The sequence below is a fragment of the Mustela putorius genome, unplaced genomic scaffold (genome assembly GCF_011764305.1).
Source record: "Mustela putorius furo isolate JIRA1106 unplaced genomic scaffold, ASM1176430v1.1 tig00003853_pilon_pilon_pilon, whole genome shotgun sequence".
Classification (NCBI taxonomy): domain Eukaryota; kingdom Metazoa; phylum Chordata; class Mammalia; order Carnivora; family Mustelidae; genus Mustela; species Mustela putorius.
In genome coordinates, this window is record NW_025422005.1 from 53187186 (window position 1) to 53205563 (window position 18378).

The 18378-nt window shown below is 41.8% G+C and overlaps 1 protein-coding gene across 2 annotated transcripts in view; it reads left to right on the top strand.

The window, feature by feature from the left end:
- The first annotated feature begins 39 nt into the window (after window positions 1-39).
- The window catches only part of DNAJC6 (DnaJ heat shock protein family (Hsp40) member C6), a 137983-nt gene continuing 119644 nt past the window's right edge, over window positions 40-18378 (top strand). The window contains exon 1 of one of the 2 annotated variants that reach the window (XM_004762946.3): window positions 40-255. In XM_004762946.3, coding sequence (XP_004763003.1) covers window positions 141-255 — 115 coding nt within the window. In that variant the 5' untranslated portion in view covers window positions 40-140. Of the gene's footprint in view, window positions 256-9344; window positions 9573-18378 lie in introns of those variants that run through there. The other variant, XM_004762947.3, reaches the window with a different exon arrangement.

An 18378-nucleotide genomic window follows, 5' to 3' on the forward strand; every position in this document is an offset into this window, starting at 1 on the left:
CGGCGGCCGCAAGCTCCTCCCCCGGCCGGCGCGTCCTCCCCCGCGACCGCCCCGCACCTGCAGACGCGCGGCGGCCGGGGAAGCGCGAGGCCAGCCTCGGGCGGCGGCGGCGGCAGCGGGGGAGGGGCGCGGGCGCACAGATGGGAGCAACTGAGAAGGGCGGCAAGAAGAGCCGGAGGCTGTTTTCTTCTCTGCGGCCGTGGAAGGCGACCCGGCGGCTGTGGAGGACGCGCTCGGCTCCCAAGGCGGCGCAGGGTGAGTGTGGTCGCGGCGGGGGGACCTGTTACAGCGCGCGGCTGGCGCGGACTGGACTGCGGGAGGGCCGCGGTGGCTCCCGCAGCCGGAGGCGGCATCTCGGGCCCACCTCTCGGTTCCTGGAACCTCAGGGTGGGGGGCGGCGCGACCTGGATGTCTGGCCTGGCCCGGGCGACCCTCCACCCCGACCTTCGGCCCCTGTGACAAGCCCGATCTTCCAGGCTCTCACGGGGCTGCTCAGCGAAGTGCAGGGGCCGGTCTCGGCGCGGTCCCCTTTCTCCTTCTACCCCTGAGCACCTCTCGTTGGGCCAGGTGGTTGCAGTTTGTTTCCTGCAAAAGCCCCTGTCTGTAGGTTTGACTGGGGACGGGAGGAATTCAGGCTGCCTCCGGGACACAGTCTACTCAGGTTTGCGTCCCTCCCAACACCTGGCCGGTTGCCTGCAATGCAGTAGCCATGGTGGGGGGAATGAATCTGAACCCAAGGTTACCTTCAGGGTCTTCGCCATTTGGACCCACCACCTTTCCAACCTGTCTGCGGTGATTCCCTGTTCGCTGCTAAGCTCTAGTCCCCATAAACTACTTCCTAAACACAGTACACCCTGTCCCCACCATGGCCTTCAATCACATTTATTCAGTCACTGATTCACTCCATTCATTCCTTCCACAATCTCTATTGAGCTCTTCCCGTGTGCGGGGGCCTGGGGTGAACAAGATAGGAAAGGCCCAGCTCGTGGCACTTCTTCTAGAGGGGGAAACAGACATTATACCCCTCAGATAGGTAAACGTCCCCATTACAGATTGCTGTGTGCTGGGAAGGAACCACAGAGTGTGCTGGGAGAGGAAAGAAGGCAGAGTTGCCCCGGCTTACAAGGCAGATGGACAGGGAAGACCTCTCGGAGGCAATGTGATTTAAACGGAGACCGGAACACTGAGTGGGAGTTACTCCAGCATGGAGCCTGGGGAGAGCATTCCTGCCAGTGACAATAACAAGTGGAAAAGGTTCCCAGTGTGCCTGAGCTTAGCACTGGGAAAGTGAGGGAGGCAGGGCCTAGATCAAGGTCTGGGTAGGGCATGATGAGAAGAGTTTGGATTTTATTTCTAAAGCGGGCTGGAAGGCTACTGATGTGTTCTCAGCAAAGCTGTGACATGATCTGCTAGCTCACTGACTTGTGTGTATTCAGTGTGGCCATGCCCTCATCTCAGTCTGCCCATCCATCAGGGAGGCTCAAATGCCTTTTCCTCTGTGAAGCCTTTCCTGGGGTTTCTGCCACCTGTAACCTCTTTTTGAATAGGGCCTCTGGCACTGTTCACTGGGTATTACAGATTCCACGTGGGTGGGTTCTCATCTGTTTCATCATTGCCTCCCCTACGTCCGGGCTTGGTACTTTCTAGATACCTGTTTGCTAGACTGTGTGTGTGTGTGTGTGTGTGTGTGTGTGTGTGTGTCCTGTCTTGTCCTTTCCATCTGTTTCTATCATCTGAGAGATGGCATGCCTTTTTCTGAGAGACTGACATGCCTTGATTTCTAAAATGGCCGACCTGATGCAGGGCAAAAGCTATACTGCACCCCGGTCCTGTCATTGATACAGCCCTCTGCCCCCCCTCCACAGGATTGTTTTGAAGATTAAATGAGTCGATGAGTTAAATGAGTTAATAAGTGTGAAGTGCTGGCACAGAGTAAACATTCTAAAACTAAATTTGACTCAAAGCAAGAATTATCTTTTAAGTATTTATTTATTGAGTTAGAAACAAGCTTTTCTACTGTTGGTAGTTAGACTAAGACTTGGTATTGTTATCTTGCTGGCTTTCAAAGAACATCTTACTGCTTTTGGTCAATGCACAATTAAATCCCTTGCCCATTGCCACTAGACCTTAGTAAGTCTGAAGGCTGACCTCCCTTCTACTTTAGCTTGCCTGAGGAGTTGAAAAGAAGAGTCATGCAAGAAGTATTCCTTGAGTGATAATTACATGCAGAATGTAATTCCAGGTGTTGTGTAAATGTTTACAAAAGAGGACTACCTGGATATTTCTACTGTAGTAAAATGGGTTAGAATAAGTCTCCTAGTTCTATAGTGTTTAAAGCCAGTTCTATACTGTGTATACAGTTGTCCTCTCCTCTTTTCTCTGTTTCTGTCCTAGAGGTCACCCGTGGCTTCTTGGAACCCACCGCCATACCACACCTCTTTTTTCTCTTCTTTTTTTTTTTTTTTTTCTTTTTTTAAAGATTCTATATATTTGTCAAACAAGGGGGAGCAGCAGAGGGAGAAGGAGAAGCAGGCTCCCCACTGAGCAAGGAACACTATGAAAAACTTAATCCCAGGACTCTGGGATCTTGACCTGTGCCTAAGGCACTAACCAACTGAGCCATCCAGGAGTCCCCACACCTCTTTTTTCTTAAGTAGAATAATGGTTGATCACTATTTCTCTACTTCTCCCATACAACCTGGAGATAAGGCCATCATAATGTCTTATATTATAAGACATTATGGCTGCCTCTGGGACACAGTCTGCTCAGGTTTGCGTCCCGCCCAACACCTGGCCAGTTGCCCGCAACGCAGTAGCCATAGGGGGGGGGCGGGAATGAATCTGAACCCAAGGTTACCTTCAGGGTCTTCCCCATCTGGACCGACCCCCATTCCAACCTGTCTGCGGTGATTCCCTGTTCGCTGCTAAGCTCTAGTCCCCATAAACTACTGTTATACATTACAGTTTATAGAATAGATCAACTACAAGATCTTGTTTCAATCTTGACAGCACACTGGACGAAGGAAGGGCAGATGGTGTTTATTTCTCCCATTTTATAGATGAGGAAGGTGAAGTAAGAGACTGACTTGCAGGAGGTCATATGACTGGTGAGTGGCAAACTCAAGCCTGATTGTCCATACAGCATTCTTTCTGCCACATCTCCCTGCACAAAATAAACATGTTCCAAAATCTATACTCATGGAGAGAAGTAAAATTGATAAATATCATGCAATAAAAGAAATCCATTTCCCCATTTAATTTTTTTTTAAAGGTGGCCTGAATTTCTCATAATGATGGGACATCATCTCATAAGTGATGGACACCAATTTGGGTATCTCAAATCATGTGTTTTGGTGCCAGACTCTGATTAGAATCTGACATTAGTAAGTGGCACAGTAGTAAGCTGTGTGATCTTGGGCAAGGTGCTAAATCTTTTAAAAACTCAGTTATATGTCATATATAAAATAGAGATGATAATTCCTATGTCACAATGTTACTGTGATGATTACATGAGTTAATGTATATAAAGTGCCTGGTACACAGTAGTCTACAGGGTGGTAGTTATTATTTTTATTAATTTTAGTCCAGATAGTGTACCCTATGATCATATTCCCAACAATGGTTAGTCACAGGACTGGAAAGCTTAGTAACCTATGGGAATAAAGCATGGTTGGGAACTCCTTAGGGGCAGGTGTTCCTTCTGTACTAACCAAAAGGTCTTTCACAGCATCTTTTTTTTCCCACCTTTTTTTTTTCCACCAGGAGGCTGCAAGTGAGAAGCTTTAGGTTTAGGGGAATCTTGGCATCTTTTCAGCCTAACACTGTGTCCTGAATATAGAAGACATTCAATAAATATGTTTGTAATGAAAAGATCCTTTAGGAGGTCCTATCTATCTATCTAGACACTCACACACACACACACACACAGCCAAAGAGAATGCATCTGCAATTTACTACTAGTAATTGCAGATGCATTCTTGTTACTGTAAGTAAGATAAATACTTAGAAGAATAATTACTGGGTTAAAAGGTATATGCTTTTTTATTTGGAAAAATAGCTGACCTCCATACATTTGTGCTAATCTAGCTCCTACCAGGAGTGTGGGCGATTCTTGCCAATACTGAGAACTGTCAGACTTTTTAATGTTTGCCAATTCCATGGGTGTGAAATGGTACTGCAGGGTTGTTTTGTATTGAATTTCCTTAACAAATAATGAAGTAAAGATCTTTTCACATGAATTTTGGCCATGTGTGAATAAGGCCTATTCACGTCTTTCCCCATTTTTTGTTTTAACTTAATGGTTTGTCTTTTTCTTATCTAACAATTTGTTGGCTTACATGTCCAAACAACTTAAAAAAATATAGCTAAGCATGCAAGCTATTCCAAATGGGAATATGAACAGGCTGTGCCCAAAGGAAATTAACACCCCGAATGCTTCCAAACTTTCTAGAGAACGATATTTTAGACAAATATCAAAGCTTTTATGTCATAGAGAAGGGAGTGAATGGTCGGTGGATTGGTGAAAGTGTTTTGTAAGAAGTAGGTCTTGAAACAATGGTGGAAAACTGGCCCTGAGTTTCTCCCACCTGAAATTACTTCCCTGAAATCCTGGTGGGGCAAAGAACTCTTTCCGGAGCTGCAATATTCCATGGAAAGACAGAGACTAGAACTTGAGTCGGTCTCCATTAGCAGATGGTGCTCTCCAGGACAAGTTACTTGGAGAGAAGGATAGGCGATCTGTGGTTTAATCCTTCACTGCCATTTCTAACCATGTACCCACCCCTAAACACAAATCACATTGAGTGGAAATAATGATTACTCCTGAGGGATATTAGAAAGATCAAATGAGATCATAAACATGAAAGGCCTCTGTAAATACAAGGATATTTGCTAGGCTCTGTGAATTCAGTAACACTGTTCCAGAGTGGGAAAAACTCATTGACCTACAATCTTTAGGCCCTATTCTCTATGATCTGTTCTGCATACAGGTGCATGATGTCAAACATTAGTTCTCCAAGTGTGGTCTCCAGACTAGCAGCATCAGCCTCTCCTGGAACTTTTTAGAAACACAAAGTGCTGGACCCCACCTCAGAACTACCACAGAAACTCCAGACGTAGGGTCCAGCAATCTGTTTTAACAAGCCTTGTAATAATTCTGATATATGCCAACATCAGAATGGTTTGAGAAGCACTGGCCTAGTGCAATGTGCAAAGGCTTTAAAGTCAGCAAATGTGTCTTCTAAAATGTTAACTCTCTCATTTGCCAGCTTATGGCATGAGCAAGTTACCAGGCCCCTCTTGGGCTTACAAACTCTCATCTATAACAGGAAGATGGTATCACCTCCCTCACAATGTTGTTTTGAGAACAAAGTATCCTAGCTATGCTACTTTTTAGCTCTGTATCCTTTAGCGAGTCACTTCTCCTTTCTGCCTCATTTTTCTCATCTAAAAAAGATGGAATGGCAAGAGTTATCACGTACGTACTAATGGCAAGAGTTATCACGTACGTACTGTTTTACTCTGTGCCAGCCACTGTCCAAAATGGTGCATATTTTTATTTTATTTAATTCTGACAGTAAACTTCTTTTGCCATCTGTTTTACCATGAGAAAACTGAAGCACAGAGAGGTTAAGTAACAAAGTTACACACCTCATAATCTGGGATTCAGACCCAGGCAGGGTGCTGTGAAAGTCTTTGCTTTCAGTAATGCTTGAAATCTAAGTTATCAATAAACATCTGAAGATGATGGTGAGAAGAGTGCCTGACACAGAGTAGGTGCTCCATGTATCAGTTCCCTTCCTTTGCCTTGTAGCCTGGCTTCATGGGAGCCTCTGCAGCTTTTCTTATACTCATGCTGCCCTCCTGTGTGGTGACCCTCTTTGCAAACCTTCCTCCACCCCCAGGCGGCAATTTTTCTCTCTTTACTTTATGGCCTTTATGGCCACTTTATGGCCACTCGGATGCTCTGAGCAAACCTTCCAGAGGCCTGGTGGGGTGGAGGAAGACAAAGTGAAGCCACCCTGCTGTCACCACCTCAGCATGTTTTTAGAAGAGGGTCTAGGCCAGTCACTGAAAGGTCATTAGGTCTGCCTAATGTGGGACATAGCCTTCAAGCCTCTTTTGCTCTCAAATTTCCAAGAGAATATAAAAACTTTTTTTCGTTTGTTTTTTTCTTCAGTGTAAAATTTACAGCTGGCAAGTTGAACCCACAATATTAACAGCAGCATTTTTTTCTTTCATTTTTGTTTTACAAGGACAATAAAGAGCCTGATTGTTTTTCAGTTCAGGGTTTCACTCATTGTTCTTGAAAATTCTGTTTGGTTTTGCTCTCAAGATGGCCTCCCTTACTGGGCATGACTCACTGGTCTAGTGACTCAGAAGTGGCATCAAACAAGACAAGGACTGTGCAGAGCCTTGAAAGGACTTGGTGGCCAGTGGAGCCTGTTTGAGCTTTCGCTAAACCCAGCTATTGACAGAGGGCATCATTTTCCTTAATGGGTGTTTACAGAGATCCTTGGTACCAGTTTCTTTGAAGTGCGGGGTCTGTCGGAGACACTGCTTTGTTTTGGAAAGCTCCAAGGCTTGAGCCCATTCTGGTCCCTCCACTGGTTTGAGGTTTACTGTAGGGTGAGACAAGGCTTCGGAGAATTCACCTGACCCTGCTTGGAATGGCCCCAGAAGCAGAGGTCAAAGGCTTTTGTAAATATTGTAGCAGGAGGGAAAGTGAAGGCTCTTTTTATTTGAAGAGGACTGCAAACCTCTTTCCACTTAATTAAAAATAACAACAACAACAACAATTAAGGATGGATAGAGAGGAACAGATATGTGATAATGCAAATAGAGCAAAACTAGTCAAAGATGTTCACCATGCAATGCCTCCAGCTATCCATATGTGTGAAACTTTTCAAGTACAATGTTGGGTAAAATGTAGGTACCTCTGGAAATGACCACATTCTTGGAAACAATCGGCTTCCTTTTTAATTTAAGTGGAAGCCCATTTCCCACTTCCTCACTCCTCCTATCCTTAGCCTTTTTTTTCCTGGGAAAGCCTACTTGATTAAAACTCACCTCCTGGAGTGAGGCTGGCAGGGGGTACCTACTCCTTTATGCCAAGGTCTGTACATTCTTTCTGATGTGTAACTCTCACAGCAGCCCTACAAGCTAGTTATTATTTTCTGTAGAAGGTACAGAGGGGTAAATTTGACCCAGGTCACAAGGTAGTAATATCAGTCTCACAGCATTTATGGAGCCCTCACTTTATGTGTCAGGCTTTGTGCCATGCACTTTGCATGTACTAACTTGGTTGAGCTATCATTGTCTTCGTCTTACAAATCAGGAAGTATAAACATAGAGAAGTGTAGGGGAGGGTCTCAGCTTACTTTAGGGGCCAGGACATAGCAGAGCCCATGTTTGAACCATCTCTCCTGCTTTCAAACCCAAGTCTTGGCATTCTTCTATCTAATTAGTAAATCAGCATACCTCTTAGGAACCTCTTGTCCTGAAGCCACAGGCTTCTTGAGGACAGCACTGTGTCTTTCCTAGTGCTCAGAGCAGTGCCTGGCACAACGAATATTTATTGAACAAAAGTGCACAAATGGTGGCTTCTTACCACCTACTTCTTCTCTCCTCTCTGCCCCCAAGGTTGCTCCTAACTGGGCACATTTTGGCCATCCCGGACTTGGTCCTTGGCGATGGAGGAACCTGTTTTTTTGTGGTCTGTGCACCAACATGGCTCATTTGGTGGCCAGCAAGGAGTTCCGGTGAAGGCAGATTTTCCTCACTGATCTTGAGTTGTCAAAGAGAAGCATAAAGATATTACCCACTGCCAAGGAAAGATGGGAACAAAACCCAAATACTTAAGATTTTCCAAAACTTTCAGGGAGTCTTTCAATTGTGGCAGCTAGAAATCAACTCCAGGACCCCTAGTGGCCATGGCAAGCTTTCACTCTACAGCTATATTTGACTCGGGCTACAGTAATGACCAGGTGCATGCTAGCAATTAGTTCTTTTAAATGTGCCCAAGTATGTTGATAATTATACCTCACATTTATATAGGGCTTAGTTTGCCAAGTACCATGTCTGTTCTCCCTTTTGATCTTCTGAAAGGCATATGCAGGGCAGGTATGATTAGCCCCACTTTATAGATGAGGAAACTGGTGCCAGAGAGGTTGTCACTACTTCCACCACTCAGTTAATAGTGGTAGAGACATGTCTTCGACCCTCTTATCTCAACTCCCACTCCTGCAGATTGTCCATGTCAGTATTGCATTTAACCCAGCAGTTTCTGGGGAATGAGAGTAACAGGTAGGTTTTCTCCTTGTTGCTCTTCTTACAGCTTAGTGAGGTCCTGAATTGGGGTGTTCATCTTTTTGGATATCAATTTACCCATTTATAAAGGGAAATAACCCTCCCTCCCCATCACCTAGAGTACACCTGGAGCAGAGAAGGTGGTGAGGAGTGAGCACTTAAAAAAAAAAAATCAGAGTGAAGATATTTGGAAGGGACTATGATGACCCTGATCCATTTTTTCGTAAAAGAAATTAAATGTCACTTCCTCTCACCACCTGTTTAAAATGGCATGTCTGTTACTTCATTACTGTGCTTCATTTTTCCTCATGGCATTTATTGCCATTTACTGTATGTTTACATTTGTTTGTTTATAGTCTGTCTGAATACTCTCACCAAAATGTAATAGCCACAAGAACAGGATTTGGTCTGTTTCCTGCACTCCTGAGTCCCTAACAGATGGAATTCTACCTGGCACAAATAAACATTTGTTCAGTGAAGGAATGAAGGAACGAATCTGAGCTATGTAATGATTGAAAGTAAGCTGGAATTGGATGATTGAAAGATTTGCTTGAATTTTCCTTGCCCTCTAAGAGAGGGCTCCCATGGTCTTGCTTCCTCATGCCCATTTCTGGCTCATTCTTGACCATCAACTTATGCCCGGATGAAATGGGTTCAGTAATCTGTGTCCATGCAGCAGACATGGGTCACTGTATGCCTCTGTCTTGTAACAGCCTGTGAGCAGCTTGAGGAGTAGGACTAGACCCCACTACTTAGCATGGAACCTGGGCCACAGAGTAGAAGAAATAATTGTTGAATGAATGAATATGAAAAAGAAAACAAAGCACAAGTCTCTTAATTCTCTCCGAAATCATGGTCTCCCTTTGAGAATAAGCTTGGCACATGGCACAGACCTTCCCCCTTTGAACCTGAACCGAATCTCTACAGAGCCTAGGAGGCACCAAACATTTGGTTCCCTTATCTAAGAGAAGGAAAGGCAAGCCTAGACTCCAGATCCAGTTCCATGCCATGTTTTGGAATTTGTGTTTACGTCGGCCTTCATCCCCATCCTTTCTGCTCTAGCATAAGCAAAATTATCACCCCGCACACTGACTTGCAGGCAATTATCAGAGCTCGGGTGCTCCTGCGTTGAGGGACTTCACCCCTGAGACCGCTGACTTTCTGTGAATGACAAATCAAAAGTCAGGTTTGCAGAATCAGCTGGACTTTCCTGCTCATTTGCAGCAGAGGGAGGAAAGAGAGAATGAAAGATTCTGAAAATAAAGGTAAGGGGCCAACTGCCGAGGGGAGGCTAAAAGATCTAGGGATGAAATGTCACTTCACAGATATGGTTAGTTTGTATTGATGGCCGACTTTAAATTACTGTGTATATCTATTTTTAAAATTCTGGTTATGTAATAAACATGACTCTTTTTTTTTTTTTTTAAATGACTGGCTTCTGGTTTCCAAATATTGTGTCATTCAATTTTCCATATCCTTGCTACCAAATAAAACAATATTTTTGCAGTCTTCATTTAATCTTGGTTGAATAACACACATTTCCATTTTACAGATATTCTTGTAAGTGCTCCCAGGATTTTGATAATTTTATTTTTGGAGAGTTCACAATAGTTAATTAATATGTAGGTTTTCAATGCATTATTGCAATTGGAATATCTGAAATACTTCGGACTTTTACAGCTTGGGTTTATAAGAAAAATGTTGACAGAGAATTCCTTAATGAATGTTAATCCTTTCAGGAGGACCCAATGGAGAGCCATCACTGACCTTCAAAACTGTTTATCTTGCAGAGGTGCTCACAGTCAAACTACCCCCACCCCTCTGGCCTCCAGACTCTATTCTAGATCCCTGGTTCATTATCACCACCCCCTACCCCATTACTCGAATTCGGTGTGAGGCAAGGGGGAAGAGAAAAATGGATTTAAATGAAAACTCAGGGAAGGACAGGGCTAGTATTACTAAAATGAGCCAACCAAATTTTTAGTTCAATAACAGGGATTCTAGGGTTTTAAATTCTGACGCTCCTTACATTTTCTGCCGCAGTTGGGGGAGGAGCGATAGACCCCAAGGTCTCCGGAGGCTACACGTGTTTCCCGACCCTGTTACCGGAAGGAGCCCTTCCTGCTGCGTCGCTCCTGCTCCCGGTCGGAGTGGCAGTGGAAGGCACAGAGGGGCCCGGCTCCCGGGAAAGCCACCCCTCCCCCGCCCCCCCCCCCCCCCGCAAGCTCCAGGGCAGCCGCCGCAGCAGAAGACGCCATCTCCGTGCCGCCGTGCCCAGCCTCTGCTTCCCGAGCGCTAATTTTAGGGTTTGCCCGCCCCCCTTTTCCCCTCTGGCTTTCGCGGTTCTCACACCCGAGCCGCTGCGCAGCGGTTTGCACCTCACCCTCTCCTCTCTCTGAGCTCCGCGTTAAGGAGGTCCCAGCACTTTGCCCTTGGACACCGGGGCTGGGGTGCCCAGGTGGAGGCTGGCACGCAGCAGGTTACTTGCGCCTACCGAGCCACTCTGAGACACCCTGAGTTAAGTTGTTTGCGTGACCAGGAAGACGATACAGGCCCCAAGTCTTCTCCCTTTACGCCAGGCATCCCCCCCCCCCCCTTGGTCTTCCCCAGACCCTTACCCGGTTACTCTGTGGTTTGTTGTAAGATTCCCACCTTGTGATGGTCAATGATGTTTATTCCACATTAAAAAAGCCCCCCCCTCGACAACCAAACCAAACCAAACCAAAAAACCAAACCCAAACCAAAAACCACCAGAAAGCCAAGACACAGAAAGCAAAACCCCAAAGCCACAAACAGCCTGATGCCGATATTTTAACCTACTGAACTATTTGTAATGAAGTTTCCCAAGCAATGCAATTTTCTGTAATTGAGGCTTTAAAAGGGGCAGGGGTCGTTGGTGTTGGTAGTATTAATATCTAATAGGTTCTGGATCATTCACATCCCTGTATTGATCTGTGGTTTTGATGTTTAAATTTTAATTAAGCAGCCTTAGGTGGGGGAAAAGATCTATGTATGCATGGGCCTGGCAAGTGGAAAGAGGGCCTCTCCCACTGCTAAGCCAGCCTCTGGTGAACAAACAGAACCAGCGCCTGTGTAATCCAAAGTATTTAAATGAACTCAGGAGTGTTATTTTTCCCCGTGTTGTTTTCAGTGGCCAGAGAAAGGGTTTTGGGGAAGAAAAAAGAAATTGCTTATATGCCATGTCATGCTAGGCCATGCTCACATTTTAGAAAAAGTTAAGACTGTCTCAATTGGAGGCTCTGGATGGGGCTAATATTCCCTATTGTTTGCAATTTTACCACTCAGTTTCTCAGTGTGTCATCGTGTATTAAGCTTCAAATCCCTAGCTGCTTTTTGAGGGGAGTTGGTATTTAGAAATTTGTTTCTCTTTGTTTTGGACAGAGCCTTTGGTTGGGAGTCAGGATAGTCACTAATTTATTAGTGACTAAGGACAAGACCCTTTATTCCTTTGGATCTTAGATTCCTTAAAATGGAGAAATTTTAGACGGGATCACTGCCCTTCAGATTGTGGATGGTAAGAAGTAATGTAGTGGGTCTTGAACAACATTTTAGAGAGATGACATAGAATAGAAAATGCCACACACCAGAGCACCTGGTAAGGGTAACCATTGTTTACTGAAACTTCTGTTAGGGGTACTTAGGCTTGTTTATGCATGTAGGTACAGACTGTCTTGATGTCAGATGTGTTTCTTACTGTGAATCCTAGTCAGGGGTTTGAGAAACACTGAAATACAGCATAGATTACTAATTTGGTTTTCAAGGAGTCTGTGAGACGCTCCCTGGTGGTCTAGTGGTTAGGATTCGGCGCTCTCTCAAGGAGTCTGTGAAGTGATATGTATGTCCATTTTGTTTATGTATGAGGAGAACAGTTTTTCTCAGATTTTCAAAAAGGTCTAAGATTCCCCAAAAGGTTCTGAATCATTGTTTTCCTAAGGTCTTCCAAGACCCTTCCAAGCTGATTTATTAGTGATCAAAGAATCTTTTCAGGGCCAGGAGATGTGTATGTGTTGACAGAGAGCAGTTGAGTATACAATGTGAGGGGATGGGTGTGTGTGTGTGTGGGGGGGGGTGCCTGTGCCCAGCGGTGAGGAGAAGGTGTGACCATGGTAACCAGACCATGAGAGTTATTTGTAGGTTCCAAAGTACCAGTTGGTGACCTGAATATGAAACATAACTATCTAAAAATTTGATTCTTTATGCTGAAAACTACCAAAGAAAAACTGTTAAAATGTTGTGAATTGTTTGAAAGTCAACTCTCCTTGCAAAGACTGAAAATGAGAATCAGATAAAACCTGAGGAAGTTGATGGGGCAAATAAATCATCAGGATATTGGTAGGCAGAAACTGAATTTTTCAAAGATTTTATTTATTTTATTTATTTGACAGAGAGAGATCACAAGAAAGCAGAGAGGTAGGCAGAGAGAGAGAGGAGGAAGCAGGCTCCCTGCTGAGCAGAGAGCCGCATGTGGGACTCGATCCCAGGACCCTGAGATCATGACCTGAGCCAAAGGCAGTGGCTTAACCCACTGAGCCACCCAGGCGCCCCAGAAACTGAATTTTTATAAGGTACCATCACAGGACTAATGTTCAGTAAATGTTGAGTTGTGATTTAACAAATGCCTGTCTTTTTCCTCCTTTTGGTGCCTCCTATCTTAAGACAGTTCAGTGAAGATTTTATTTTATTTTATTTTTTAAAGGTTTCAGTTATTTGAGAGAGACAGAAAACATGAGTGGGGGGAGGGGCGGAGAGAAAGGGGGAAGCAGACTCCCCACTGAGCACTGTATAACATTTACCCTGCATATCAAAATGCTTTGCAAACCAGAAAAAAAAAATTATGTATAAGACAACTAAGGAGAAAATAATTGAATGAGTTAATAAGTAGATTTTGGCAAACATGACAGCTAATTATAATAATAACCATAACTCCTATTTCATGAACAACTAGTACATGAAAAGCTCTTTACATATTGTCACAACACTGTAGGGCAGGGCGTATTGTGCATGTAAAGAAATGAATTAAGAATTTTGTATAGGTACACATGGCTCGTGAGTAGCAGCGTCAGGATTTAAACCCAGTTCATTTTACCTCCAAACCACTCACATGGTAGGCCAGGGCTTGAGAATAAGTAGCGTGGTGAAATTACGTAGTTATTAATAAAAATTTCAACATCATCTATTATTAGAAATAATTTATGTATTGTCAAAAGGGAAATGAGAAATGTAGAAATGATGGCTTTTGACTAATTTTCTGGATTGTGTTTATTTAGAAAATAAGTGTTCCAACTCAGCTTGAAAATTTCCTTTTATTTAGAGTTTCCGAGTATTTTGTGCAACAAGGTTTTAAAAGCAGTGATATGAAAGAATAGGAGTGGAGGATGTGAAAATTTGGTTGGAAAATTTTTTTCTACAGGAGTGTAGGGCAAAAAGTTCTGTTAAACTTCGTTATTTTCCTGTTTTTTATCTCAGGAAAACAGGCATGGCATTTTTTTGAACAAATGGAAGTTATGTATAATGACTTAATGTGGTAAAACTAGGTGTGGAGCATTGTCTATGCCAGCAGTTCTTGAAAGAATTTGGATTTTCACTGAAAGTTATTAAAAATCTGATTGGGAGTTTGAATATGGACAGATCTGGGCTTTTAGGTACTAAATATTAAAAAGACTATGGTGTACATCCCCTAATCTATAATCCAAATACAGTAACTGGAGGGAAATTAAAAGACATTGTGATTTTTCTTAAGCACCAAGATTATGTTGAGACTTTTAGAGAAAACTCAAATTCTTTCAAGGATTTTTGTCATTTGCTGCTTGTGACTGGGTATGTTGGAGAAATGATATGTTGGCTGGGGTCATATGTAAATGGCTGACTGATTTCTCAGTCTTCAGAGCTAGCATGTGATAAAACTGGGTTTTCTGCCTCCCTTATTGCAGTGGTTCTCAAAGGTACCGCTTTGGGGTGAGGGGCAAGGACACATTGGAAATATGTAAGGGGCTCTAGAAGCTTTCACTGGGCAGAAACCAGAAATGCTGTAGACATTCTGCAGTGTTCCAGACTGTTCCATTCAGTGACAAATTATCTCTTGTCCGGGACAACTTTCAAATATTTTGCTGAAGAGGTAAGTAAAAACTCTATACTTTTCTGAGCCTAGAACACTCATTGGTTTTACACTGAAATATATATATATATATATATATATAGTGAAATTTTCATGATTAGAAATGCTGTGTAAATTGAGGAGAGATCATACTTAATTTTGTTCAGAAAAACCACTTACCGAAAGCAGCACTGCTTCTATTTGAGAAACCAGTAAAACACACCTGTCTCATTCAGTCTGCATAGAGGTACATGTACCTGACTCCTTTACCATGTTCTCTAATATAGTATTGCTTGAGCATTTGCATATTGAAACCCATATTTTTATTATGATTTCTTTTTTACTTCTCTTACATTATAGTTGGTGTATTGTATATATTTTGTTTAGTTTTGTGTGAAGTAGGGTATATTACCTTTCAGTTTCATTTTGAGATACTAAACAGGGAAATACAAAACATTTTTATATTTATAGATATTTGTGTTACTCAGATTATGCAAAACGACCTCCTTAATGACTTAAAGAATTTGAGCCAGCATTACAACTTTTGGAGATTATATACTCAATTTTGTATTCCAGGTTCATTTAAAAAATTCGAACAGTCTACAACAATGAAACTGAGCTGAGCATAAACTGCCCTCTTTAAGGCAGAAATAAGTGTTACAAACCTTCTGAAAAATGATATCACTGGTAATTGATTTTTATTTATGCTACTGTAACTGGCATTTTAAAATTCCACTCTCTAATTGCTTGTTGTTAGGATATAGAAATAAAACTGGTTTTTATTTGTTGACCTTATTTCAGGGACCTTGCATGATTCACTTATTAATTTCAGTAGTTTTAGATTTTTTTAGGTGGTTAGATTTCTGTGAATAATGACAGCTTTGTGTCTTCCTTTCCAATCCTTAGACTTTTTATCCCTTGCATTATTGTACTAGCTAGGATCTCTCTTGCAGTGATGACTAGAAGTGATGGTGAGTGTCCGTATCTTGATCCTCATTAGAGGATAAGTTATCAATCTTTGGTCATTAAGTACAATATTTGAGGTAGGATTTACATAGGTGTTTTAAAAATCAGATTAAGAAAGTTATCTTCTATTCTTAGTGTGCTAAGTTTTTATCATGAATTTTTTAAAGTTTATTTTATTTATTTTAAAGATTTTATTTATTTTATTTGACAGAGAGAGAGAGATCACAAGTAGGCAGAGAGGCAGGCAGAGAGAGAGAGGGAAGCAGTCTCCCTGCTGAACAGAGAGCCCGATGCGGGGCTCCATCCCAGGACACTGAGATCATGACCTGATCCAAAGGCAGCAGCTTAATCCACTGAGCCACCCAGGTGCCCTATTTATTTATTTTTAAAAAAGATTTTATTTATTTTTTCGACAGAGATCACAAGTAGGCAGAGAGACAGGCAGAGAGAGAGGAAGGGAAGCAGGCTTCCAGCCAAGCAGAGAACCCGATGAGAAGTCTCGATCTGGAGCCTGGGACCATGACCTGAGCCGAAGGCAGAGGTTTTAACCCACTGAGCCACCCAGGCACCCCTGTTTATTTTTAAAAATTTATTTATTTATTTATTTGAGAGCAAGGGAGAGAGAGAGAGAGAAAGAAAGAGAGAACAAGCAGGGAGAAGGAGCAGAGGCAAAGGGGGATGCAGACTCTCTAGGGAGCAAGGACCCTGATGTGGGGCTGGATCCCAGGACCCTGGGATCATGACCTGAGCCCCAAGGCAGATGCTTAACCCACTGAGGCATCCAGGTAGGTGCCCCTTTAGCAAAAGTTTTTTGGTGTCATGACATCATGATTGTACTATTTTATTTTGTTGATATCAACTATGTTGATATGTATTTCTTTAGTGTAAACTTTGCTCAACTTAGTTGTGATACATTATCCTTCGTACAGGCTGTTAGATTTGACTTGCTCATATTTTGTTGAGGAATGTTTTTGTTCATGAGAGAGATTTACTTATAATTTTCTGTTGTGGTGTTCCCCTTGCCAGGACATCAAGGTTTTACAGACTTTATAAAACAAGTTTATAAACAAAGTTTAAAAACAAATTTATAAAACAAAGTTATTACTTTATAAAACAAGTTTGGAGATACTTCCTTTCTATTCTGTTCTTTGGAATGGTTTTGTAGGATTGGAATTATTCTTTTTAAATGTCTGGATGAATTTACTGCTGAAATTATTTGGGCCTAGAAATTTTGTGTAGGAAAGTTTTAAGAGGTGGATTCATTTATTTTAATAGGTATGGATTTATTCAGGTTTCCCATTTCTTTTTATGTTAGTAAGTTGTGTTTTTCTAGGAATTTATTCACTTTATCTGAATTTTCAGACTTATTAGTAAAAGGTTTTCTTTTTATTCTTTTAAGATCTTAATATTTGTAGGTTATATGGTCTTGTCTCTCTTTTTTTTTTTTTTTGGTGCTATTGGTATCTCTCTCTTTTTGATGCATATTGCCAAAGCTTTATGAATTTTATTAATCTTTGCAAAGAGCTAGTATTTTTGATTTGGCTGTCTTTTCTATTATAAATTTGTTTGAGATCTCATGAGTTCTTTTATCATTATTATTTACTTTTACACTCTTTGATTCCAGTTTTCTTTCTTTCTTTTTCTTTCTTTCTTTCTTTCTTTCTTTCTTTCTTTCTTTCTTTCTTTTTTAGATTTTATTTATTTGACAGAGAGTAGGCAGAGAGGCAGGCAGAGGGAGAGGGGGAAGCAGGCTCCCTGCTGAGCCGGGAACCTGATGTGGAGCTGGATCCCAGGACCCTGAGATCATCACCTGAGCTGAAGGCAGAGGCTTAACCCACTGAGCCACCCAGGCACTCCTGATTCCAGTTTTCTGAAATTTTTTCTAGTTTCTTAAAATAGAAGCTTATATCTCTGATTATCATTTTTCTTCCAAAAATATTTTCATTTAAGGATATCAGTTTTCCTCTAAGCAGAGCTTTAGCTGCATCCTGTTAGTTTTGTTCTGTCATATTTTTATTGTCATTTAGTTCAAAATATTTTATAATTTTCATTGTGATTTTTTTTTTCTTTTTTGGACACACAGGGTCATGTAGAAATGGACTACTTTTTAAAAAAATGTATTTATTTTAATTCCAGTTAATTAACATACAGTGTTATATTAGTTTCAGGGGTATAAAATAGTGTTCCAGCAATTCCTTACATCACCTGGCGCTCATCACAAACACACTCCCTAATCTCCATCACCTATTTCACCCATACCCCACCCATCTAGAAATGTACTTCTTCATTACTAAGTAGCTGGGGAGTTTCTAGTTTTTCGGGGTTTTTTCCCCCCTTGCTTCTTGTTCCTAGCTTACTTTTCCTGTGGTCAGAGAACATACTTTGGATGATTTTAGTTCTTTAAAATTTATTGCAATTGCTTTGGGGCCCTGCATATTGTTAATTGTGTGTGTGTATATATATATATATATATATATATATATATAATCTCTCTCTCTCTCTCTCTCTCTATATATATATATATATATATATATTTTTTTTTTTTTTTTTTGAGGCTGATTGAACCTTTACTTTTAAAGTAGGCTCCATACCTAGTGTGGGGCTTAAACTCACAACCCTGATATCAAGAGTTGCATGCTCTACTGACTGAGCCAGCCAGGTGCCTGCCCCTTACATGTCTGCTGGAAAAGAATGTGCATACTGAGGTTATTTGGTTCCATCTTCTATATATGTCAATTATATCACTTTTTAAGATCTTGTAGCTCAGATCTTATATATCTTTACTGTCCCATTATGACTTTGTATTTGCCTGTTTCTCTTTTTATATTGGCTAACTTTTGCTTTATTTAACTTTGAGGCTGTGATTTTTAGATGCATACCATACATATTTAGAATTGTTATATCTTTATTGTGAAATCTCTCATATCTAGTAATGCTTCCTATCTTAAAGTCTACCTTTCTAATATTAAGGGACCCATACCAGCTTTCTT